The sequence below is a fragment of the Pezoporus wallicus genome, unplaced genomic scaffold (genome assembly GCF_028554395.1).
Source record: "Pezoporus wallicus isolate ANWC-B61680 ecotype Strahan unplaced genomic scaffold, APGP_CSIRO_Pwel_v1 contig_7668, whole genome shotgun sequence".
NCBI classification, from domain to species: domain Eukaryota; kingdom Metazoa; phylum Chordata; class Aves; order Psittaciformes; family Psittacidae; genus Pezoporus; species Pezoporus wallicus.
This window is the reverse complement of record NW_026635522.1, coordinates 111,939-138,290: the sequence shown is the minus strand read 5'-3', so window position 1 is coordinate 138,290 and position 26,352 is coordinate 111,939. Positions and strand designations below refer to the sequence as shown.

Genomic DNA, 26,352 nt, shown 5'->3' with positions numbered 1-26,352 from the left:
TCCGATTGGTCAGTTGTACGCTGTTGCTAGGCGGGTGCGACATCACGAGACGGAGCTTCCTCTTTTGATGAGTCGGCTTTAAGGTTCAGTCAGCGTGAAGCGTCGAGCTTTGCTGCGAGCTTGTCCGAGATTCGCAATTGCCCACTCGTTGTTTCTCGGCTTCCCTTCGGCCCTTTCCCTCCCCCAGCACCATGGCTTCAGGATCCGAGTAAGTGTGGGCCGCCCGCTGGCAGGCCGCGGCCTAGGGCTAGTCGTGCTGGGCCTGGTTCGGCCTGCTTCTCCTAATACTGCATCCGCGCTGCGCTGCCCAGGCCGGGCCCGGCGGCGAGCTCGATCCGGCGTTGGTCCCGCTGTGTCATGCAGGCTCTGAGGAGGTGGGAGTGGGGCTGGGAGGGGGATAGGCGGCTCCTCGCGCGCGCCCAGTCAGACGTGTGCCCGTAGGGGGGCCCCACGCGTTGCTGCCCTTGCCCCCTCCCTCGGGCGTGCCTCCCCGGGATGTGTCGAGTCATGAGGGGGGTGAGGCCTGGCTAGGTCGGGCCTGCCGCGGTGGCCTTGGCTGTGGCCTCGCCTGGGGCCGTCCACCCTGGGATAGGCCTCAGCCAGGGAGGGCTTTGTCTTCCAGGTTCCCTGAAAGCGGCGGAGAGGCTGGTGGGGCAGCTACGGGGGAGAGGCACGTCTTGGTCTCCTCCCCACAGGCCCGTAGCTGCCCTCGGGTCGGGGCTAGTATTCGAAGAGGCCGGATATGTTGTGCCGGGCTGGCCGCTGTGGCAGCTGAGGCAGTCGGCTATGTTTTCGTTTCCAGAGTCTTGCCTCACTGTTTTCAGTTCCACGCTGAGGGTCATTTTTTGTGCTCCTTAAAAATAAGTAATGCTGATCTTTCAGCTCCCAGTCTACATGTGCAAGCCACTTCATTGCCGTTTGAGAGGAGTAAGAATAGAGCCTGAAGAGAATTTCCAAATCCAAGAATATTTCAAATGACTTGTTGGCCTTGCCAGAGGCACTTTCAGTCCCTTTAGAAAGTGTCCGTGGTGTATCTTCTTTCCTTTTGCAACTCCTGCAAATTAGACCTACTTGGTCCTACTAAATCAGTTCCAGCGAGGTGTGCCAATAGTTTAGTGTTCCTAGTAGAGCTTGTGATGGAAGTGATGGCTTCAAAGACATGTTTTGAGTCTGAGCAAGGTGAACAGTTTCTTTAAAAAGAAATTTCTACTTTTGCAAAGTTGTTCTCACCATGTAGGAATCAACAGAAGTTACTCTGCAACTGGAAAACATTTGCCTTTTTAGTTGTAATTTTTGTGTCAATGCTGTTGGCAGCCATCTTGCTGAACTGAGCTTTAGCACAGAGAGTAGCATTGCAAGAGCTATTAGAGTGTGGTTTCTGAAGAGATTCTCATCTTCATGTGCATACCTGTCTGAAACTGAGGACTTGGCATTTTGAGAGTGGGTGAACTCACTGCTTGGTTGTTATGTGCTGTTTCAGTAAGTGGCTGCAGTCATCAGATGTTTCACTCATTTGCTTCAGTGCATAAAATGTTTTATGGATTTTTATTTATTTAATACTTAGATGGGGAAAGTAGTTCAGTCTAGAACATGGATGTTCAGGGCGGTAAGAAACTACTGTCAGGTTTTATCTAGGAAGTAAGTTCATGAGAGTATTGATAAAATGGCACACCAGTATACAAAAGGCATGACTTTTCACTTTTGTTACTGAAGCTGGAATCATTTTGAGTTGGTATTGTATATTTAGCATAGACTTGCAGGAGCAACTTAATTCCCTACTTCATGTGGAGCTTTGGCGATTGGTAGTAATTTTCAGAAGAATCAATAAATACTTTCTGACCTATTCATACTGTCCACCACAGTGCATAGCTTCTGGGCATTACTGTATGCTGAACAAGGGGAGCTCTGGCACAGAGATAAACAATGAAGTAATATAAGTTGTAAAATGTCCCTCCCCACCTCTTCCCTGTGTCAAATGGGGCTATTGGATTGCTTTACTGAGAGAGAAAGGGGGCTGAGAATGGAAATGGAGAACCCGTTATTGTTGGCCTTTAGGGTGAGTACATATTTGCTTCAGTTTTATTTAAGTCTTATGCTTTAATATGCAAGCTTGGGCATTAGCTGTGCCATTATGTCCTCTTCTGGCTTCTGTCTAGAGTCAGGCTTGATGCAAGCTTAGACTTTCCTTTTAATTCCAAAACAGCTCTGAAGATACATTTTATGTTCAGTTCACCTCTGTTGGGTTAGTGAAAGAAAGGAGAGAGAGAGAGAGAGAGAAAGTGTGTGAGGGAACTGACAAAAGGGGTGAGTAGAGGGGTTTGCACTAGGCTTTCTGATGGGAAAATTATTGAGGAGCTTTAGGAGTTTCCTAGGTTAGCTCTGTCCTGCACTTTGCTAAATTTTATCAACACATGTAGTTAAGTTGGCAGGAGAGAACCCCAACCCATTCTTTATACTTTCCTGCTTAGTATTTTCAGTTTGGGCTCTCCTTTCCTGATGCATAGATATCTGGGATTGTCTGAGCGTGGTTGAGGTGCACAGACATATTTTCCTTCATCATCTCGGTTACAGTATGAGGAATCCCCAAAGAGATGCAATGAGGACAAATGGTGATGATGATATTCTGAATTGCTACTGGAAAATGGATAGTGCTTTTCTGTCCAAGTCCTTACACTTGTCAGTAGGAGAAATAACATCACTGTCCTGTGTAGCTGTCATGTAATTTCTTAACACCTTTGCTTCTTTGCAGAACTATCAGGCCAGATAACTGAAGCTAACCCCACACATATAGATGTATGCATGCTGTTACTTGGAGACTTTTATTCTGTTTTTGTAATGCCTCCAAGCTTTTCACAGAATCATAAGGGTTGGAAGGGACCTCTGGAGATTGCCAAGGCAGGGCCACCTAGAGCAAGTTACACAGGAATGTGTCTAAGCAGGTTTAGAATGTCTCTGGGAGAGGGAGACTCCACAACCCCCCTGGGCAGCCTGTTCCAGTGCTCTGCCACCCTCAATTTAAATAAGTTCTTCCTCATGTTGAGGTGAAACTTCTTGTGTTTCAGTTTATGGCCATTGCTTCTTGTCCTGTCGCTGGGCACCACTGAAAAGAGTCTAGCACTATCCTCCTGGCACCCACCTTTGAGATATTTGTATGTATTAATGAGATACCCTCCCAGTTTCTTCTTCTAGACTAAACAGGCCCAGCTCCTGCAGTCTCTCCTCATAAAAAAGATGATCAGACCCACGATCATATTTGTGACCTCTGGTGGACCCTCTCCAGTAGCTCCTTGTCTTTCTTGTACTGAGGCGCCCAGAACTGGACACAGTACTTCAGATGTGACCTCACCAGTGTCAAGTAGAAGGGGAGGATCACCTCCCTTGACCTGCTGGCCACACTCCTTCCGATGCACCCCAGGATACTATTGGCCCTCCTGGCTGCAAGGGCATACTGATGGCTCATAGTCAACACAGCATGCACCAATACTCCCAGGTCCTTCTCACCTGACTTGCTCTCTAGTAGGTCAGCCCCCAGCCTGTACTGGTACTTGGGGCTCTTTCTCCCCAGGTGCAGTACCCTACACTTGCCCTTGTTGAACCTATTAAGTTTCTCTCTGCCCAATTCTCCAGCCTCTCAAGGTCCCACTGAGTGGCAGCACAGCCTTCGGGTGTATCAGCCACTGCCCCCCAGCTTTATATCATCAGCAAACTTGCTAAGGGTACACTCTAGTCCTTGCTCAAGGTAACTGATAAGTGAGTTGAATAAGACAAGACCCAGTATTGTTCCCTGGTGAATGCCACCGACTACAAGACTCCAACTGGATTCTGCTCTGCTGATCATAACCCTTTGAACTCTGCCATTCAGCCATTTCTCAAAGCACCTCACAGAGAGAGAGAAAACTATAAAAAAAAAAACAAACAAACAAATGCAAACCAACAGTAAACAGAAGCGTTGCACAATACAATTGCTCACTGCCTCCTGACCGATGCCCAGCCCGACCTGAGCAGTGATCAGTCCCTTCTGTGTGATTCCCCCCAGTTTCTGTACTGGGCATGACATCTGTGGTATGGAATACCTCTTTGGCTAGTTTGGGTCAGGTGTCCTGTCTCTGCTTCCTCCTGGCTTATTGTGCCCCTCCTCACTGGCAGAGCATGAGAGACTAAGGAAGCCCTTGATTGGGGTAAGCATTACTTAGCAACAACTAAAGCCATTGGTGTGTTATCAGCATTGTTCTCAGGCTAAAGCCAAAACACAGCACTGTACCAGCTACTAGGAAGATAAAATTAACTCTATCCCAGCTGAAACCAGGATACCTGACTGTCCTGGGTTCAGCAGTAGCAGTCATTTTTTCTCCTTCTCAGTAGCTGGTGCAGTACTGTTTTTTTTGACTTTCATCCTGGGAACAATGCTGATAACACCAATGTTTTTAGTTGTTGCTAAGTAATGTTTACTCTGACCAAGGGCTTTCTGAGTCTCATGCTCTGCCAGGGAGGACCGGAAGCCAGGAGGAAGCAGAGACAGGACACCTGACCCAAACTAGCCAAAGAGGTATTCCATACCACAGCATGTCATGCCCACGATGGAAAACTGGGGGCAGTTACCCGGAAAGGCTAGATCACTGCTCGGGTCGGGCTGGGTATCAGTTGGCAGGTGGTGAATAGTTGTATTCTCTTCCCTTGTTATTTCTGTTATCATTATTATTATTGGTGGTAGCAGTAGTGGTTTTGTGTTATACCTTAGTTACTGGACTGTTCTTATCTCAACCCATGAGAATTATATTCTTTTGATTCTCCTCCCCATCCCTCCAGGAGTGGGGGGAGGAAGGGGGGGGGGAGTGAGTGAGTGGATGCATAGTTTCCGGGTTGCCGGCTGGGCTTAAACCACGACACCGACAATGTGTTCTTTTTCAGTTTTCTTATTGTGCTTTTAGTTTTCCTGGAAATCCCAGAACTTTTAAGGCTTTACCAGGACCGCATATTAGGTTAAAGATGGAATTCATGAGCTCCTTCTAGATGTGTCCAGCAGTCTGTCTTGTGTCTTTTTAGGTTTAGAGAATGGATCTGTAACATCTCACATGGTTATTGAAAGGGATGGTTGTCAATTTCTTACCTCTTGCACTCTTTAATCAAGAGAGGAAAAAGGCTGGCGGTCCTGGAAAGACATGTTTTACAACTTCTATTGTTAATTTAAAATAATGTTGCCTTTCATTTATGACATATTTCCTATGCTGCCAGGGCTTATGCAAAGCTTGAAAATCTTTTGGAAACAAGCTGGTTGCTCTCATAAGCTTGCTTGGTGGTGTTCCCCCTTTTACATGACAAAGAAAGGAGTCAATACCATGTAGTCTGTTTTGGAAAAATCTTTTTTGAGGGGTAGGGGGACCTTGGTTAACATAACACTCTGTAGGTATATTACCTCTCTCTGATACACTTAAAAATGCAGTAAGCATGCCAAGTAATGCAGTGTTGCCACAGTCTGTGTTCATGCTGTGTAGCTGCTTGCTCTGCAACCACTCAAGGTTTAATTTCTGGTTATTTTTTTCCATAAAACATTGAAATTGAGCCGAAGTGTATGGCCAACGCTGATGTCCACAAAGCTTCCTACTCTTTGCTGATGCTTGCTGCTTGCTTAGGACAAAGGAAGACTTTTTGTGTTCTTTTTGGTGAGAATCAAACCAAACCGTGTCAAGTTTTCTATTCTGACATTAGTCACTGGCACATCTGGACTACTTTGAGAGAGTAGTCAGATGCCCACCAGGGGAAGTTACAAGAGTCTGCTGCTGTTGTGGCTGGCTGATGTACAACTTCCAGGAGCTCCTTTGGGAATCAGTTGGTTCAAGTTTATTTCATGAAGTGAATTGATTGCTGTATTAGATTTTGAAGTAAATAATTTGCCTTTCTTCCATTTCCTTGATGTTTGATGTGTTCCCTTTTGCCAAGGCAAATGAATTATCTGTCCTATATCTTGTGGCATAGTGGGCTAGAACTGCAGTGACTCCTGTGAAGGTATTATGGAAAGGTGCTTTTATTTATATATATATATATATATATAAAAATCATGAACACTTGAATATTTCTACTGGCTTGCTAGGTTTAACTAATAGGCATTGACAGGCTAAACTCTTACAACTCTTCCTGTCAGGGGAGCTGCATCATTGTCTTTTAATTCCCCTATTTATTTGGGATTTGACATGAAATAGAATTGAACTTTTCTTTTGGTGGTGGTGGTTACATGTGATTTCAGATGAGTCTGACTAATTCTTTTGGGCAAAACATCTTACAGTCAGCAACATCTCACTGATCGCTTCATAGCTATTTCCATTTGAGGCTAGTAAAGTAGTTATATTTAGTGACAGAAAATATTCTGCTTTGAACTCCTGAAACTGATGCCTAGAAATAATATTCTTCTTTGTCTTACAAACAGTAATAGTTTCTGAAAGACAATACAACAAAGAAGCGGGTAGAAAATGGAGAACAAAACAGTGGGGTGGCTGGAAAGGGGGGAGCAATATTACTTGGACTCATTAACTTCTGTTTTCTTTGCCAGTTCTAAAGCGGATGACTTATCAACTGCAATTCTGAAGCAGAAGAACAGGCCAAATCGGTTAATTGTTGATGAAGCCATCAATGAAGACAACAGTGTTGTGTCACTGTCCCAGGTGTGTAATCTATAAAAGCAAAGCATTTAATCTGGTAATATGCAAGCTGTTGCTGTCTATTAATTTGAGTTGTAACTTTTCAACATGAATCTAAGTATTTGTGTCGGAAGCTGCAGCAGTTACAAGTGAGGGAGGTGGGTTGTCTTGTTTTCTAACACTCTTCCATGATAAAATATATTTTGATTCTCAACTTTTAGGTTTCAGATGAATTTATGCCCTTAGTCTGGCTTCAGGATTAGCTCTTGACTGGTGTAGTGGGAGCCTCTGCCTTTATAGATCTAGTATATTGCTTCCAAGATATAATTCTACAAAGTCAAGTAACTCTCCTTCAAATGCTTGAATTCTTGTTTTGTCAAAAGCTTGTTCTATGCTGTTATTGTTTGCAGGCAAAAATGGATGAATTGCAGCTGTTCAGGGGAGACACTGTTCTGCTAAAAGGAAAGAAGAGGAGAGAAGCAGTCTGTATTGTTCTGTCAGATGATACTTGCTCAGATGAAAAGATTCGCATGAATAGGGTTGTTCGTAACAACCTGAGAGTGCGCCTGGGTGACGTGATCAGGTTAGAACTCGTTTGCTAACTTGCATATCCCTGTGTGTCCTAAATAATTTGTGCATTGGGTCCAAAATGATTTGGTCTGTAGCAGAGATGGAGCCTGCAGGAATTATTCTTACATCTTCCAGAGGAGATCACCGAAATCTGTTCAAGCGTGTGTCTTGTAGATTAGTACTAAAAAATTTATGCTAAAGATTCTTGAAGTCTCTTCAGGACCTTCATGAGCCCAGGTCCTGTCATTAAATTAAGTTGTTCTATTACCCCACTGTTGTCACAGTCATCTTCCCAAATTTATTTTGTTAAATGAATTCACAAATTTTTCATGTCTAAATTTTTTATGTCTACAAAGTTAACTGTGGAAAGCTGTAAGCAACATTGTAATTGATCCCACAGTAGGGTTAGCTCAAGCACTGAGCTGCCCTATGACAAACAGAAGTTAAAACTTGCTAGAAGTGAGTGACAGAAACGTGAAGCAGTCAAATAGCAAGATTAAAAGTCCTCTAGGGTTGTTTATATTCCAATTTTTGTTATAAAATAATTTTAAAATTAGGAATGCTTTGACATTGTTGCAGGAATTTTGTGCAGCATTTGCAGAAGGTAGTGGGAAAGCACTGAAGTAAACATCTTGGTTTATAGGAGGCAGATTCCATTCTATGATGGGAGTGGGGAGGTGGGAAACGTGAGCATTTCTTAAATATAAAAAAGCTAATTTGCAGGCTTAAATATGTGAGGGTTGAACATCTTCCTAATCTGGAATATTGTGCATGTTCTGGGAAAATTTGAGCCTGGTTTCTGACACTAGACTTCCTGGGGTGATATCTGGAATAATCTTTAAATGCCAAATGTGTTTCATGTGAACTTTGTAGAGGAGAGGAACAAGTCTATTCCACCTGTCTCTCTACTGCTAGAAAATGCAAGTTTTAAACACCACTGTAGTTGGAAAAGAACAGTGCTTTGAGCCAGTCTGGATTTAAAATAAAAGTGAATCCTTACTTTAACCTGATGTGACATTACTGTTGGAATAATTTCTAGTGTGACAGTTGTGCACTCCCCTTCTGAGACTGTCTGTAGTGGTTCTTAGCATTCCAGATGTGCTACTGGTTGTCTTAGCTTTGTTGCAAGGGTCAGAAAATTCATACCTCTTACCCTCAAAGTTTTTCTTGCTGATCTTTAAGTACTTACTGTGTGACTTTCTGTGGCCTGATTTCTGCCAAAATCCAGGCTCATGCATTAATTGCTTCCTGCTTGTAGTCTGTAAACTTTTCCTTCTAGGGCAGTCTGTCTTTTCCTTTACTCTTCTGCTGTATCCTCTCTGTAAAGCATGTGGTAAAAGACTCTAAGAGTCTCAAACAAAGTAGCATATGAGAAGTTGCATGCTCAACTGCAGTTCCATGTAGGCTTTTCTTAGCTGTCAAACCCAATTGAGCTTTCTGCCTCTGCCACAGCTTGGTACTCTGAGGTTTTGCTACAGTAGGCTGTTTGCCTACACTGTAAAATAATAGCTGAAATTTTGATTTAGAGAGAGACCCAACCCTGTACCAACCCTTACAGTTGGTTCAGCAGTAGCTCCTTGTTGAAACAAAAGTTAGCTTATGCCTCTCACAGGTCTTGAGGCTACATTAGTAATTTGTAAATGTGCCTTGGGGATGGTGAGGGGGGCTACAAAAAAGCAGGGGGTAGGAAGAAAGTATGAGACTCCCCAGCAGTTTTGGGTAGGGCTGAGAGGAGTGAAGGAGTTAAGGCATGTGTTGTCAATATTAATGCTCTGATGGGCATGATTTTTGCCCTGTCAGCATTGTTATGCAGGCAGGAAGCCTCACCAGGGCGTTGGAGGGGCTTTGCTGGCATTTGTACTGGCTTGGGAAGGGACATCACTGTCTTTTCCAGACTAGGGTATATGTCCAGGATGATACGGTTAACTGGAGTTTTCTTCTGTTGCAGCATCCAGCCTTGCCCAGATGTGAAATATGGCAAACGTATACATGTGCTGCCAATTGATGACACAGTAGAAGGGATCACAGGGAATCTGTTTGAAGTCTATCTCAAGCCATACTTCCTGGAAGCATACAGACCTATCAGGAAAGGTAATAGGCCCTGTTATTAAAGTCCTGGTAGGCAGCGATTGTGGGCTAGTACTGAGACTGAATAAAGAGAATTTCTAGAAGCTTGCACAGATCTCCACAAAGCATTAGACTGACATCTGAAAAGCGAGACTTTCCTGGTGCTGGTTTAATTTTTTCCTAATCTTCAGAAGAAAGGGTAATATCTGTTGCTGACTGGCAGAGCATCTTGATAGTTCTCTTACAGTTTTTTTGCTACATGGGATGGGAGAGCATCAGAAAAGGTTCAGGTAGAACCTCTGTTTAATGAGATTTTTCTCCACTTGATGGGATTGTGGAGTTGCCTGAATATTAATCAGTTGACTAGATATACTTGCTGGCACCCTGACTAAATTCACTTTTTCAAAGTAATTTAATAACTGGGAGAGTGCATAAAAAAACAAATATACTTTTAGAGTAATGCTAGTAGCACTTCTGCTGGAACAAATAGATCCTGATGGTGGAGTTTGAGATCCTTAGGGAGGCTAGGAGGGTGTGCGGCAAGCTGGCTACCTTGGACTTCAGGAGAGTGGATTTTGGAAACTTGAGGAATCTGCCTAGTGGAGTACCATGGGATAAAACCCTGGAGGGAAGAGGGGTCCAAGAAAGCTGGTTAATATTCAAGGATAACTTCCTCCAAGCTCAGGAGCGATGCATCCTGACAAAGAGAAAGTCAGACAGGAACACCAGGAGGCCTGCGTGGATGAACAAGGAGCTCCTGGAGAAACTCCAGTGTAAAAAGGAGGCCTACAGAGGGTGGAAGCAAGGACGGGTAGACTGGGAAGAACAAAGAAATAGTTGAAGCAGCCAGGGATTAGGTTAGGAAAGCTAAAACCCTGACAGAACTCAATCTGGCCAGGGACATTAAGGGCAACAAGAAAAGCTTCTGTAGGTACATTGAGGATAAAAGGAAGATGAGGGAAAATGTGGGCCCTCTCCATAAGGAAATGGGAGACCTAGTTACTTGGGACATGGAGAAGGCTGAGGTACTCAATGACATTTTTGCCTTGGTCTTCACCAGCAAGAGCTCCAGCCATACTGCCCATGTTGCAGAAGGCAGGGACTGGGAGACTAAAGAATCACACACTGTAGGAGAAGATCAAGTTTGAGATCATCTAAGAAACCTGAAGGTGCACAAGTCCATGGGACCTGATTGAGATGCATCTGTGGGTCCTGAGGGAACTGGCAGATGTAGTTGACAAGCCATTATCCATCATATTTGAGAAGTTGTGGCAGTCTGTTGAAGTTCCTGCTGACTGGAAAAGGAAATATAACCCCCATTTTTCAGAAGGAAAAGGAAGACCCAGGGAACTACAGCCCAGTTAGTCTCACTTTGGTGCCTGGCAAGATCATGGAGCAGATCCTCCTGGAAACCATGCTAAGGTACATGGAAAATAAGGGAGTGATTGGTGCCATCCAACATGGCTTCATTAAGGGCAAGTCATGCCTGACCAATTTGGTGGCCTTCTAAGATGGGGCCATGGCATTGGTGGGTAAGGGAAAAGCAACTGATGTCGTCTGCCTGCACTTGTGCAAGGCATTTGACACTGTCCCACATGACATCCTTGTCTCTGAACTGGAGAGGCATGGATTTGATGGATGGACCACTTGGTGGATAAGGAGTTGGCTGGATTGTTGCACTCAGAGTTGTGGTCAATAACTCGATGTCCAAGTGTAGATCAGTGACTAGTGGTGTCTCTTGGGGGTCAGTGTTGGGACCGATCCTGTTCAACATCTTTGTCAGCAACATGGACAGTGGGATTGAGTGCGCCCTCAGCAAGTTTGCTGATGACACTAAGCTGTGTGATTTGGTTGATACACTGGAGGTAAGGGATGCCATCCAGAGGGACCTTGACAAGCTTGAGAGGTGGGCCAGCGCAAACCTCATGAAGTTCAACAAGGCCAAGTGCGAGGTCTTACACCTGGGTCAGGGCAATCCCAAGCACAAATACAGGCTGAGATGAGAATGGATTGAGAGCAACCCTGAGGAGAAAGACTTGGGGTGCTGGTTGATGAGAAGCACAACATGAGCCAGCAGGGTGTGCTCATAGCCCAGAAAGCAACCATGTCCTAGGCTGCATCAAAAGAAGTGTGACCAGCAGGTCAAGGGAGGCAATTCTTCCTTCCATTGTGCTCTTGTGAGACCCCACTTGGAGTACTGTGTTCAGCTCTGGGGGCCCCAGCGCAAGAGGGATGCAGACCTACTTGATCCAGTCCACAGGAGGCCATGAAAATGCCCTGAGGGCTAGAGCACCTCTTCTATGGAGACAGGCTGAGAGAGCTGAGCATGTTCAGCCTGGAGAAGGCTCTGGGGACACCTTATAACAGTCTTCCAATACCTAAAAGGGGGCAACAAGAAATCTGGAGAGGAACTTTTGACAAGGGCCTGTAGGGATGGGACAAGGGGGAATGGCTTTAAACTGACAGAGATTGAGATGAGATTTTAGGAAAAAATTCTTTAGTATGAGGGTGGTGAGGCGCTGGCACAGGGTGCCCAGAGAAGTTGTGGCTGCCCCATCCCTGCAAGTGTTCAAGGCCAGGTTGGATGGAGCTTTGAGCAACCTGGTCTAGTGGAAAATGTTCCTGTCCGTAGCAGGGGGTTAGAACTGGATGATCTTTAAGGTCCCTTCCAACCCAAACCATTCTGTGATTCTTTGACTCTAATTCAGTATAGACACCAGTTGAAATTATACAGGTTCTATAGCCCAGTTTAACCAGGAGTCATAGTGCAGTATTATATATAATTCTGCTTCTGGAGGCAATTAGTAACAACTAGTTATAACAATTATTTTTTTTTTTTATTAAGTTGGGCCTTTTTGCCTGTTTTAGAAATGCTAAATTGAAACTGAGTGGAAAAGAAATGTTATTCCTTGTGTTTATATTCTATTTAAGCAGTGTTCTTTCCTGTTGTGTGCTGGTTTTGTTTGCTGTTTGTTTCTGGATGAAATTTGAGAACTTCAGGTGCTTGGGTAGTTACAGTACATGCAGCTTTTGAGTTAGGAATGCAGAGCAGTGTTAAAAATGCCAGTAGTATATGTCTATGTAACCCACTTCCTAGTCCTCTGTGGCTGCTAGTAGTATAAGGGTTGACATTTTTCAGACATCTGTTGCAGCAGGCTACTGAAGTGTGGGGTTTTACAGGTGACATCTTCTTAGTGCGTGGAGGGATGCGTGCAGTGGAGTTCAAAGTGGTGGAGACAGATCCAAGTCCTTACTGCATTGTGGCTCCAGACACAGTGATCCATTGTGAAGGAGAGCCCATCAAACGAGAGGTGAGCAGAATCCTGCTGTGTGGTTCTACTGAGTCCCCCCATCTGAAATCTGTTTTAGTGTCAGTCCTTGAGAGCAGCAGTGTTTGCAGTTCCTGTTTTGGCATTTTGCGTATTTAATATAATGATTAAAACATCTGGTTTCAGGTGATGAGCTGCTGCTGAAGGTAGCCAGAGAAATGGGCTTCCCGTATCCTTCCTTAGATGCTGAGAAAGCACCAATGCTTAGGTTTGCTAAAGAGATTCTATACTTTGGCAGTAGCTGGCTTTGCATCTGCTTCCCGATATCTCATTCTGTACTTAGATTCATCTTTTAATTCTAAAGTTCCCTCAGTCCATAGCAGGGAGTGCTAAATTTCATGCCATGTGAAAATAAAGCAATTAGTACTTTTTCAGTGAGAAACTTGAAATCTCTAAATGGTTTTTAATATTTTTATTATTATTCCCCCCCAGTCCCTTAAGGTATCTAGCCTTGAGTGTACCAACCTTGAGGCAGCCTGAGTGGATTGTCTGTCAGGTCTTGGCCACCTTACTGTTACAGAGTAGGAAATCTGAAAGAAATGAGCCAAGGTGGTTGTATAGTTCATAAAGTAAGTTCCTTTTTACTACCTGCAAGTCAGGGTGAATGATGATTTGTAGTTAACTACCTTGTGGAAAAATCACCTCTCTTTGACACTTGTGAGACTATGACTGGGCACTGGGTGAGTCCAGTTTGGGCTCTTCAGGACACAGCAGAGACAGATGGGATCAAGTTCAGCCAAGGAATGAAGGAGAAGCAGCTGGGAGAGTGGGTTGACGCATCATGGAAAAGGGAAGGCAGAGGCAGGCTTACTGGCAGCTGCCTGATGGGAAGGGGTAGATAAACAGGCTCTTGAGAGAGCTGTGCGCAGGGGCAGGACTAGAGGCAATGGCACAAGCTGGATCAAGGGAAATTCCCAATAGATATTGGGAAAAAGACTTCCCCAAACCCTGGAGCAAGGTCCAGAGAGGGCAGGAATCTCCAGACCTGGAGACCTTCAGTGCTTGATAGAGCCAGACCCTGAGCAACCTGCTTTGAAGTAGTAGTTCCTGTTTGTGGGGCTTGGACTGAAACCCCTCTGAGATTCCAGGCTGTGTTGTTTTATCATTTTAGTGTTGCCTAATGTTACAGATAACAAAGGCCAGTAGAGATCTGGACAGCCAAATGAATGGATACTGAAAGAGTTGGTTACAGTTGGTCTTATCTGCACATCTGGATCTTAACATTTTCTCTTAATTTGAGACAGTCCCAAATGAAAACACTATGTTGAGGAACTCTATGGTAGCTGGGGTATGTCAAGTAATTAGAAATATCACTTAGAGTTTAAAGAATAAGTATATTTTATACTGGGCTTCATTGTCTATTGTTATCTTTGTTAACCACATCAGAAGGTTTCAGAGCTTGTTTTACTCTGGAGTCTGTAGGGAACCTGGCAGTAGAGGCTTTTATTCAAGAGGATATGCTTCAGTGAGGTGTAGGCATGTGCAGGCATTTCCCTTTGCATGTCTGGGAAGGGAGAACTAAGAAACAATTGTAGAAGACACCAGGAAGACTTGAAAGTGAGAATCTCAAGACAGCAAAGAAATAGCAGCAAACAAAAACCCACATTCCTGGGTTCTATAGACTGGAAGGGGTTATTGAAGTATTGTTTTCACTCAAATGTTTCCTTCTGGGTAGGATGAAGAAGAGTCACTGAATGAAGTGGGCTATGATGACATTGGTGGCTGCCGGAAGCAGCTGGCTCAAATCAAAGAGATGGTTGAACTTCCCCTCCGACACCCTGCACTCTTTAAGGCCATAGGGGTGAAGGTAAGTCCCCATGTGCACCATGTGGGTGAGTGGGCTGGCCCTTGTGGATGACTTTTGATGTTAGAGGTTTACAAGATATGGGAGGGGAAGAAGTAATTTGGGTGTTGCTGGTTTTGTTTTTTTTGGTTTTGTGTTGTGATTGTTTGTTGTTTGTTTTTTTTGGGGGGGGAGGTAGTGTTTGCTTTGTTTTGTTTTAATGCTAGTGTTAGGAAAGTATTTCCTTACATGTTTTGGACACATTAAAGTACTGGCAACTTGCAAAGCAGAGGGATACTTTGAATCAGTGCTGTCATTTATTGGCAAGGTTTTTGTTTGCGAGTCATGCAAAGTAGTGAAGGTGTTGATTAGCAGTGCTGGGATGACGGCTGTTGCATGAGTTTGCATCACGGTTTTGGACTGGCTTTATCAAATGCTTAGTATTTCACTGTGAAGGTACTTAGACATTCAGATACTAGCTCTTCACCTAAGTTCTTTGCCTTTGTCCTCAGCCTCCACGTGGGATCCTGCTGTATGGTCCTCCTGGAACTGGTAAAACACTGATTGCCCGAGCAGTGGCCAATGAAACAGGGGCTTTCTTCTTCCTGATCAATGGTAAGTTTTGTGGCTGCTTTGGCCCCAGGTCTGCTGTGTACTCATTCATCCATCTCATAATGAATGGTATTAATAGGGATTGAAGAGCCACGTATTATCCCTGACATCCTTCCTTACCTCTTTGAAGTGTGCTCTGGGGATACTTGGAGGCCATTTGTGTGGAAGTATCTGTAGTGGCACTTCCCTTAAGCTAGACTTGTTTTGTAGCAGGCTGGTTGGAAAGACAAATTTGTGATGCAGGGACTTGGAGTTTGTCTGGTTGAGTGTTCATTTATGTTGGTGAAGGCAGAGCTAGGAATGAAGTGGGTGAGATTGTTCTGTATGGGTGCAGGACACTGGTTTCTGTTGCTGTCAGCAGGTATTTGGAAAAGGAGTAGTGCTGGTTTTCTGATTTCAGTCACTTAAACCCATGAAGGTCAAAGCAAAGGAGTACATGGCACAGCATAGCAGTGAGCAGTGGTAGGAAAGTGACTTGCTTTATATCTCAAGATGTGCTTGAGAACCTGAACGTGCACAAGTCCATGGGACCTGATGAAATCCATCTGCAGGTCCTGAAGGAGCTGGCAAATGAAGTTGCTAAGCCACTGGCCATCATATTTGAAAAATCATTGCAGTCAGGTAAAGTTCCCAATGACTGGAAAAAGGGAAATATAATTCCCATTTTCAAGAAGGGGAAAGTGGATGACCCAGGGAACTACAGACCGGGAAGTCTTACCTCTGTGCCTTGCCAAATCTTGGAGCAGATCCTCCTGGAAGGCATGCTAAGGCACATGAAAAACAACAAGGTGCTGGGTGACAGCCATCATGGCTTTACTAAGGGGAGATCCTGCCTGACCAATTTGGTGGCCTTCTGTGGTGGGGCTACAGAACTGATGAACAGGGGTAGAGCAGTTGACGTCATCTACCTGGACTTGTGCAAAGCGTTCGACACTGTCTGGCATGACATCCTTGTCTCTAAATTGGAGAGACATCAATTTGATGGATGGACCACTTGGTGGATAAAGAACTGGCTGGATGGCTTCAGGCGAAGAGTTGTGGTCAATGGCTCAATGTACAGCTGGAGACCAGTAACAAGTGGTGTCCCTCAGGGGTCGGTGTTGGGACTGGTCTTGTTCAACATCTTTGCTGGTGACATGGACAGTGGTATTGAGTGTGGCCTCAGCTAGTTTGCCAATGACACCAAGCTGTGTGGTTCGGTTGGTACGCTGGAGGGAAGGAATGCCATCCAGAGGGACATTGACATGCTTGTGAGGTGGGCTGATGCCAACCTTATGAAGTTTAAACATGACAAGTGCAATGTCCTACACCTGGGTTGAAGCAATCCCAGGCACAGCTACAAGTTGGGCAAAGAAGAGATTCAGAGCAGCCCTGCAGAGAAGGACTTGGGGATGTTGGTTGATGAGAAAATGAACATGTGCAGGCAGTGTGCGCTCGCAGCCCAGAAAGCCAACTGTATCCTGGGCTGCATCAAAAGGAGGGTGACCAGCAGGTTGAAGGAGGTGATCCTGCCCCTCTACTCTGCTCTTGTGAGTCCTCACTTGGAGCACTGTGTACAGTTCTAGTATCCTGAACATAAAAAGGACATGGCCCTCCTTTGGACTTGTTCCAACAGTTCCATGAGGATGATCAGGGGACTGGAGCACCTCCTGTATGAAGAGAGACTGAAGGTGTCACTGCATGTCAGTGAGCCGGACAGTACTTTAGAAATTTGTTCTTTTATTGTGTAATAAAAATAACATTGTCAGAATTAATGATGTGTTCTCTGTCTGTTGGTCCCAAGCCTAGAGCTGCAGGCAGTGTTGTAGATTGAGCTGCTATGAATTGGCATGTTACTTGTAATGAAACACTCTTAGTACCTGCCTTTACAGTGGCTCTGCAGCTGGTGCCCTTTAGTCAGCTAGTGGCTTTGCACTCCTGAGGGTCAAGTTTCTTTTTCTTGGATCTCTTAGAAGCATACTTTTCATTTGCTTTGGCTTGAAATATAGATACTCCCATGTGAACATTGTACTAAAAAAAATTCAGCTGCATGCCTTGCAGCTAACTGCCTCTCTTCTGGGTGCCACAGTGCTGTTATTCTCTTTCAGGTCCTGAGATCATGAGCAAGCTGGCTGGTGAGTCTGAGAGTAACCTGAGGAAAGCCTTTGAAGAAGCAGAGAAGAATGCTCCTGCCATCATCTTCATTGATGAACTAGATGCCATTGCTCCTAAGAGAGAGAAGGTAAAGAAAGCCTGTAGAAAGTAAAGGAGTACATCTTTTTTGGTAGTGGCTGATGTGAATCTTCATTTGGCTACAGCGTAAAGTAGTATTTAACTTAATGCTTGAGTTCACTTGAGTGTCAGAAGTTGGATATTGGAACAATCTGATCTATTTCATGTTTGTTGTATCGGTCTGCTCTGGTACAGTACTAGCTCCTGTGCTGTGTTTTAGAGGTTTTGGTCTAATAATTACTTTCTCTCTCCATAGACACATGGAGAGGTGGAACGTCGCATAGTGTCTCAGCTGTTGACTCTTATGGATGGACTGAAACAGAGAGCACATGTGATTGTCATGGCAGCTACCAACAGGCCAAACAGCATTGACCCAGCACTCAGGCGATTCGGTAACCACAATTGCTTTTTTGTTTGCTTGTTTTGGGGTTGTGTTGGTTTTTTTTTTGGGGGGGGGGGGGGGGGGGGGGGTGTTTTGATTTTTTTGTTTGTTTGTTTGTTTGTTGGGCGTGTTGGTGTGTTGTTTTTTTTTTTGTATGTGTGTAATAGATATTTTGTTATGAGCTATGCTTCAGGGGCCTTGGAAAGTTTGAGCAGAAATTAATATTAAACATTATCTGTGTGTTACATTAAACTATTGAATTGTCTCCAGCTACTTGTTTGAAATTCATTTCTAGGCTTCCAGCCTTGGGTATCATTTTCTGTGCTTTATTAGGTTAGAACTTGTAGAAATAACAAAATACTTTGCGGACTGCACACTTTTTCACTTCATCAATTAAGCGAGGCTATTTCACGACTAAACACTTAATCTCTCGGGTTGCAGAAGGCTCTGAATTGTCCAATTCCTCTTTTGATTGATGAGAAGACTGGTAGTTTCTGAGATTCAGGTTTTTGAAACTTTGCAGTGTGAATGATCAATTGGTAAAGTCATGTTTGAGGGGAAAAAATGGCCTCTTAAATGTGTAGTGAGGTGTTTGAATGCACAGCTATGGCTAGAGGAAAATGATAGGTGTACATACCTTAGTTAATATTGCAGTAATATGTAGGCTTCCTGCCTCCCCAGATATTGGGGCAATTCATATTTTTCACCACTTGGGTACTGCTATGAAAGTTCTGAAAAATTAAGTCTTGGTATTTGTGTGTTTCTCCTCTGTGCGGAGGACACAAAGGTAGAAATAAACAAAAATGTCTCATGGTATGTTGGTTAGGGGAAGCATATTTTCTATAAATGAGTCTCAGGGGAGGGGAAGCAAAACAGAAAACATCTGTGTTTGTATAATCTTGAACTCTGGTTTATATAGTAGTCTCCCTTTCCCTAAATGGTTAAAGCCTTTCCTCCTTCCCTAATCTGACTCTGCTGCTGTGCTGATAAATGCTGCAGAGAAACTCAAAGCTCTGGCATTTTCTGAAATCATATGTGTTTGTGGCTCATCATCATGTTCCTCTGTCAGAGGAAGGCAGCAGCTGCAGAACCTTTAGTTCACAGAATCAGCAGCTCAACATATGTTTTGTATTCCCCAGGTCGTTTTGATAGAGAGGTAGATATCGGCATCCCAGATGCCACTGGGCGCCTGGAGATCCTGCAGATCCACACAAAAAATATGAAACTGGCTGATGATGTGGATCTGGAACAGGTGAGTAGCATGCTCTTAGGAAAGCTTGTCTCTGCTCATTTAGGACAACATGAAACTGGGCAAGTGTATGATCTCTGGGCTTCCTTCTAACTAGTTTACCAGTGACCAAAAATCCTCACTTACTAGTGAAGAATGGCATGACCAAGTGAAATGTGTATCAGTCCAGTCTGGAAGTGCCTGTCCTCCTGGATTTGTTTGCTGTGTCATTTTCTTTAAAAATAAAGCAAGCCTCAAACAGTGCTTCACAGAGCTGGGTGAACATTATGGTGATACTGGATGGTTACTGTAATCTCTGTCCTGAATGAAGAACTGCAGTCCTTAGAGTTATCTTTCTGCACACCATCTGAATTCCAGTTGCAGCTTTGATCTAAATAGGAGGTGGAACAGCAGTGTCTTTGCCTGTTAAATATGTGATGGCACTTGTCTTGAATTTGCAGCAGAGCACTGATGCTCCTGTCCTGTGTTTTGTTGCACCTCTGGGTGAGTGACCAAACCATTGCCTTTGCAGAGTGCTTGCTTGTATCCGTGTGAGTCATAGTGCTCCTCTTTCAGGTGGCGAATGAGACTCATGGCCATGTTGGTGCTGACTTGGCTGCTCTTTGCTCAGAAGCTGCTCTTCAGGCTATCAGAAAGAAAATGGATCTCATAGACCTAGAAGATGAAACTATTGATGCTGAAGTGATGAACTCGCTGGCTGTGACCATGGATGACTTCAGGGTAATGCAGGAGCACCCCTTTCTTTTGGGTGCAGTGTCTAATTGCTTATCTGAAGTGTGTGAACATAACGTGTTATAATTTATATAATGCTGTTTCCTCTAATGATAGTGGGCTCTGAGCCAGAGCAATCCTTCTGCTCTTCGGGAGACTGTGGTGGAGGTGCCACAAGTTACCTGGGAAGATATTGGTGGTTTAGAAGATGTAAAGAGAGAACTCCAGGAACTTGTACAGGTAGGGGTTTCCAACAGAGTTTTTCCTAGTCGGATTGAAAAATAATTTTATAATAAAATTCAGAAACTCTCCACATTGCTGTTTGGGCTGTGAACAGGGTAAATGCAGAGTTTTTATGGTATTTTCTTGTAATGGACTGAAAATACCATGCTGTTCCATCTTAGTAAACTTTAGCAGAGGAAGGTGCTGGGAGGCAGCATTAGGCTTTCCTTAGCTGAGTCTACAGTGGCATCTTGGGTGGGTGTTTTGCTACATGCAGAAATGACAGCAGTTCTGCTTCTCTTAAGTGGAGACCAGCAGTGGGACCACTGCTGAGAATCTTGTTACATGATGGCTTTATATGCCAGAAAGTGGATGAAAATTCTCATACCAAGAGCCCCTGAAGTGCTTTCCAATCAGTGTTAGCATAGGGACAGGTGAGAAGTAATTTTGAAGCCTCCTATGGAAGGAGAGACTAGAACAAAGTCATGAATGGTTTGTAGAAACTTCTAGTGCCTGCCAGTGTTGGGTGGTTTGGATTTGATATGCCCCTGCTTTCAATTGGCACTGTATAAACAGCCTGTCTGTGAATAAAAGAATCTACTTTTCAGTCTTAATATCTCTGACTTTATTGTAGAGAATAAATGCTCACATTAGACATCTTGCCTGTCTCTGGAGGGCAGAGCAAATGGGTTAGATAATGAGCTGTTACCTTTTGCTTCTGCAGGGCAGAGTGAAGCTGAGGTTAAATGTGCTGGAAAACTACCTGAACTGGTACTTAGTTTGTAGGTGGAAGTAGACTGTTTAAGGCAGCTTTACAATTTAGCTGTGGTGCTTTTCAAACCAATGTCCATTTAAAATTTCCAGTGGCACTGAGCAGGCAGAATCTTGTGCTTAACCTAACAGAAATATCACAGTGTTTCTGGTAGGAGCAGAAACAAAACTGATCTAGTAAAAGATGTCCCTGCCTATGGCAGGGAAGAGGTTGAACTAGATGATCTTTGAAGGTCCCTTCCAACCTAAACCATTCTGTGATTCTAAGGTACAGACCTGTTCTGGCTCATTGAGAGGTTTTTGTTTGGTTTGTTCCTGTTCAGTATCCTGTGGAGCACCCAGACAAGTTCCTCAAATTTGGCATGACCCCATCAAAAGGGGTTCTGTTCTATGGGCCACCTGGCTGTGGTAAGACGCTGCTAGCCAAAGCCATTGCTAATGAATGCCAGGCAAACTTCATTTCCATCAAGGGGCCAGAATTGCTCACCATGTGGTTTGGCGAGTCTGAAGCTAATGTGCGTGAGATCTTTGACAAGGTAAGTGTATCTTCTACTCCTTGTACTACGTTTGTGCTGAGATACCCCCAAAGCATTGTCTCTGATGCACCTGTCTTACTGGCCTAGTTCTTTGTGTATTTTGTGTTTTCCCCACTTGCACCAAGAGCAGAGGCTGCTTTCCTGATGTTAGGGAATTAATTCTCTTTGGCAACATAACTATTTAAATAAATAATCCTGCTGTAATTTGTATCTGTTGTTGCAGGATGATAAATGTCCCAGTATCTTAGCAGTGAGGCTAGCATTAGGATGGCATAGATATTCTCCACATCCCTGAAAACTTACTTTGGCACCTCATTAACCATCACCTACATACTTTCAAAACATACTATGGGTTCTTATTTTTCTGTAGATGGACTTGCATGATCACTGTAGGTCCCTTTCAGCTGAAATATTCTATTCCATTCTTGTCTTGAAATATATATAGCTTGGAAAGGAGCTCACTCCTACTGCCCAGTTACCCCATAGATAGTGTGACCTCCTGTCCCAGAAGGTACCTGCATGGATTATCTTGAGAATCCTCACTCCTGTGGTCAGGGAAGGTGCTGAAAGCAAAATTGTAAGGAGAGTGAGGGAGAAAAATTTAAATTGAGAGGGAAGCTCAGAGGCCATTGGGTCAAGCTATTTATCCAGAGCAGGAAGACAACTTGGAAATTGGGGCCTCATGTTCTGAACATGTGCTAAGGCTGGAGAATCCCTGATCTCTTTAGGCCTTGTGCTAGTATTTGAGCTCTTTCTAAAGATTTTTTCCTTATTTCTAACTGAAATTTTCTTTGCAGTCATTTGTGCCTGTGCTCTTTCATCTTTTTACTGTGCATCTTGAAGAAGGATCTGGCTCCCTTTTTCCTATATCTATCCATTAGATAGCTGAAGACAATGATTGGATTTCCCCCTTCCATTTCATATATCTCACCTACTGATACTTGAGTGCCTAAATAACCAGTTGACATCCCCAGATCTTGCAAGGAGAGTTCTGGTCCAGGCAGTTTAGCTCCAGCTTTTCCTCTAGGCATTGGAGTTACCACCCTTCTGCTTGTTTTATAATGCTCCTAACTTTGGGGAAATTCATCTTGTTGCCCAGGAGAGTTTAATTGAGGGCTTGTGTGGCAGGAGACTGTTTTGGAGCAGTTCCTTCAAGCTCTCCTTGAAGCAGCAATGCTCTGGTACTCCCCTGAGCTGCTTTAATGGTAGGGTAGGCTTAGTGTGATATCAGCATACTCTTTGCTGGGTGGTATTAACATGGAGTAATAGTTTCCGGTTGCTTTTTGCAGGCCCGCCAAGCAGCCCCTTGTGTGCTCTTCTTTGATGAGCTAGACTCCATCGCAAAGGCTCGAGGTGGGAATATTGGCGATGGTGGTGGTGCTGCAGACCGTGTCATCAACCAGATTCTGACAGAGATGGATGGCATGTCCACCAAGAAAAATGTCTTCATCATTGGTGCCACCAACAGGCCAGACATCATTGACCCAGCCATCTTGCGCCCTGGCCGCCTGGATCAGCTCATCTACATCCCCTTGCCTGATGAGAAGTCCCGGGTGGCTATTCTTAAAGCCAACCTGAGGAAATCACCAGTTGCCAAGGTAGGACCTGCACCCTGACCATGTCTGGCTTGGGTTTCCTGTGTGCTGCATGTGCTCTTCACAAGCTGGGGATAGAGTAGAGGGCTGGTGACTGCTCCATGCAGTACAGAGCTGGGAAGCTTTCAGTCCCTGAAGGATGGAAATTAAGAGTTAGGGAGAGGCTTGAGCTCTGAGACTAGGTATTAGGTGTGTAAGCATAGCAGGTCTTTATCATAATGTAGAGTTCTGCCCATGATGTGGAAACAGGAAAGCCTGTTATGGCAAGATGGAAAATATTCTCGTACTCTGAAAGAAAGGTAAATGTAAAAAAATGGGTAGGAAATGGAAATTGAAGAGGAACCATTGGAGTTAATTGTTGCTGAACTCCGTCATAGGCAAGAGCTGTTTCCCTTGCCTGGGGAGCAGGCAATAATGCAACTGATGGTTAATCGGGAAAAGCAGTCAAGTTGAGAGCTCAAGCTCTTTCATGCTAAGCTTATCTTTTTAGGTGCTGTTGGGAAGGAAAGCTTCAGAGGTCACAGTACTACTCCCTTGATTGAGGGGAAGGAGGAGGAGGTTGGTTATCTTGGTCTGCCTGTGGCACATCTCAGTTTCCAGTCTGTTTCATTTGACTTCTAATGCTGAGACCTGAGCAAATCGTATCCTAAATCCACACATCAACCTGCCTCTTCTTGAGTGTGAACAGTGCAGAAGCATTCTCCTCCTCTACTCTGCTCTTGTGAGACCCCCCTCCCCCCACAGTTCTGTGTCCAGCTCTGGGGCAACAATACAAGAGGGACATGAAGCTGTTGGAGCAAGTCCAGTGGAGGGCATGGAGATACTTTGAGGGCTGGAGCACCTCTCCTATGAGGAAAGGCTGAGAGAGCTGGGCTTGTTCAGCCTGGAAAAAAGAAGGCTCTGGGGAGACTTATTGTAGCCTTACAGTACTTAAAGGGGACCTACAGGAAAGATGGGGAGGGACTCTTTCTCAGGGTGTGTAGTGGTAGGATGAGGAGTAATGGTTTCAAAGTGAAAGAGGGTAGATTATATTAGATATTAGGAAGAAATTCTTTACTATGAGGGTGGTGAGGCACTGGCCAGAGAAGCTGTGGCTGCCCCATCCCTGGCAGTGTTCAAGGCCAATTTGGATGGAGCTTGGAGCAACCTGGTCTAGTGGAAGGTGTCCCTGTCCATGGCAGGGGGTAGGAACTGGATGATCTTTAAGGTCCCTTCCAACCCAAACCATCCTGTGATTTACAGCTGCTTCTCAGGGTCTTGCTGGGTGTGTGGGGAGTGTGGCCTGCCTTTCTATGTGGTTAAGTTTTTTTCCCCAAAAGCAAGAGCCTTTTATCAGCTCATCTTTTCCAAATTGGCCAAAGTTAAGGTAGCATGTTGATACCCTGGGATTTAAAGACCCCCCTTCGTTGCATGAGGGTGCAAGGTGTAAAGGACAGGCATCTCTTTGGTTTGGGATATTTTTTTTGTTTTGTTGATTTGTTGGTTTTGTGTGTGTGTGTTGTTTGGATTTTGTTGTTTGTTTGGGTTTTGGTTTCTTTTTGGTTTTGTTTTTTGTTTGTTTTGGGTTGGTTTTTTTTTGTCTGCTTGCATTTTGGTGGGTTTTCTGGGTTTTGGTTGGTTGGTTTTGATTGTTTGTGTGTGGTTTTGGGTTTGGTGGGTTTTTGTTTTGTTTTTGTTTTGTTTTGTTTTTTTATTAGGATGTTGACCTGGATTTCTTAGCTAAGATGACCAATGGCTTTTCGGGGGCTGACCTGACAGAAATTTGCCAGCGTGCCTGCAAACTGGCCATCCGTGAGTCCATTGAGAGTGAGATCAGACGAGAACGAGAGAGGCAGACCAACCCTTCTGCCATGGTGAGTGGGGCACTCTGAGCTTTCCATGAGACAAGGCAGCTCACCTCTGCTCATGTATGAGACAGGATATGTTTCTGTCCATAATCCTCAGATAGGGATGAGTGGGCTCTCGGCATAGAGCATGGAGCTGGAGCATTTTGTTCTCATCTTGTGGGTGCTTGAGGCCCTCCTGGGGTGCCTCATTGTCAGCATTGCTCAGAAGGCCCCTGCTGCAGCTCAGTCTGCCCCAGTGTCCCCTACTTTGGTGGGTGTTGGAGCATCCTGGCCTAGAGGGAGGATGGGAGCAGCTGTTGGGCTGCAGAATTTGGGCACACAGCTCACCTGGGCCCTCTGTCCCACTGCAGGAAGTGGAGGAGGATGACCCAGTTCCTGAGATCCGCCGGGATCACTTTGAGGAGGCCATGCGCTTTGCTCGACGCTCTGTCAGTGACAATGACATCAGGAAATACGAGATGTTTGCACAGACTCTACAGCAGAGCCGTGGCTTTGGCAGCTTCAGGTAACCATAGGGGGAGGGCAGTATAGCTCAGCCAGCCCCAGAACAGAGTACTGAGACAGCTTTCTGCTGGATTCTGGGTAACAAATTCCCTCTTCCACTGCATTTTCCCATTCTCCCCAGCATGTACAGCAGCTAGCTGAGCATGTAGCAGGTGTAGGCTGTGTTGCAGGTTGGTTGTAACTGCTCTGTTAGTGCTCCTGAAGTCTGTCAACTCTTTCTTCCTTTAACATGAGTGACATCCAGCAGCTGTTTAAGCCTTTTGTGTGACTTGCCATAAGGCCTCATCCCATTTCTCCTGCCTGTCCTACTTGGCACTGGGGTGTTGGTGTGGAGGGGAGGTCATTGTGCTGAACTTTTTGAGGAGGCTTTTGAACAGCATCTCTTCTCCCCTTCTGCACCACTGCATACAGGTTCCCATCAGGTAACCAGGGCAGTGCTGGTCCAAGCCAAGGCACAGGAGGCAACAGCGGGGGCAACGTGTACAGTGAAGACAATGATGATGATCTCTACGGTTAACTTGCTGTCTGTCCTCTGTGGACCAAACCCTACATCAGGCCACATTGTACAGGAAAAAAAATCCAGTGTTCAGTGAACTCTTAGGTTCTTCATTCCTCAGTTAGAATGGTGTAAGCTGCATGTCAGACTTTGTATGGGGGATGTTTTCTGCAAACATAAATCCAGACCAGTGTTCAGTTGGGAGGCAGACAGTGTATTAACAAGGAGGGGAACCAACTTAAATTCTCAGAAATTTCCATTTTAGTTTATGTGGCAGAATCAGCAGCTTTAATAAAGAGTATAATGCTAGCCTGTATAAAAAAAAAAAAAACCACAACCCTACAAAAACAATAAAAAAATCCCATGAAACTCTAAGCAGGCCCTTGCAATTCCTTTGTGGGGGACTGGTGCAGTGTAGTTTCTGCTGCCTGTTAACCCTGTGTCTCACATGCTTTCTGAGCACTCCTCAGTCTGGTAGATCCCATCTATGTGTGTTTCCCTGGTGCGTTTGAGGTTGCTCTTCATTCTTATGCCTCTTAGCCCATTAACAGAAGAAATTGTTTTGGCAGTTTTCTCCCCTGCCCTAATTGACAAGAAGCACTAAGTAAGAGAGGTAGCAGATATCTCTTGCTTCTCTGATGCTGGCCCTGAGCTGTCAGGTCTCCTGCTGGTTTGGCTCCTCTGCAACAAAGAACTTGTCTAGCACTCCCTGTTTCATCTGCTCTGCCTGAAGGCAGGCACAAGGGGAGCTCTTAGGCTGTCTCTGGAGTTTGTGATCAGGGAAGAGGGTAGCTTCTGATGCTGCAGCAGCACTGCTTATCAGGCTCTGTGGAGA

General features: G+C 44.7%; 1 protein-coding gene across 2 annotated transcripts; it reads left to right on the top strand.

Annotated features, from left to right (window-relative positions):
* LOC130592422 (transitional endoplasmic reticulum ATPase-like) lies at positions 1-25,867 on the top strand. 2 transcript variants are annotated; one of them, XM_057396690.1, is made up of 17 exons: positions 1-208; positions 6,545-6,656; positions 7,043-7,215; positions 9,151-9,293; positions 12,450-12,580; positions 14,274-14,405; positions 14,894-14,996; positions 17,081-17,214; positions 17,461-17,596; positions 18,726-18,838; positions 19,391-19,555; positions 19,664-19,786; positions 20,863-21,075; positions 22,365-22,673; positions 24,368-24,523; positions 24,868-25,022; positions 25,433-25,867. In XM_057396690.1, the coding sequence occupies exons 1-17, from the start codon at positions 192-194 to the stop codon at positions 25,536-25,538; spliced, it is 2,421 nt and encodes an 806-aa protein (XP_057252673.1). In that variant the 5' UTR covers positions 1-191; the 3' UTR covers positions 25,539-25,867. The 2 variants fall into 2 exon arrangements, with proteins under 2 accessions (XP_057252673.1, XP_057252674.1); XM_057396691.1 differs by lacking the exon at positions 1-208 and adding an exon at positions 343-374.
* The last annotated feature ends 485 nt before the right edge of the window (positions 25,868-26,352 follow it).

Coding starts and splice junctions, on each gene's coding strand:
- LOC130592422 (XM_057396690.1), top strand. Junction 9,294..12,449: donor ATACAGACCTATCAGGAAAG/GTAATAGGCCCT, acceptor GGGGTTTTACAG/GTGACATCTTCTTAGTGCGT. Junction 24,524..24,867: donor AGACCAACCCTTCTGCCATG/GTGAGTGGGGCA, acceptor GTCCCACTGCAG/GAAGTGGAGGAGGATGACCC.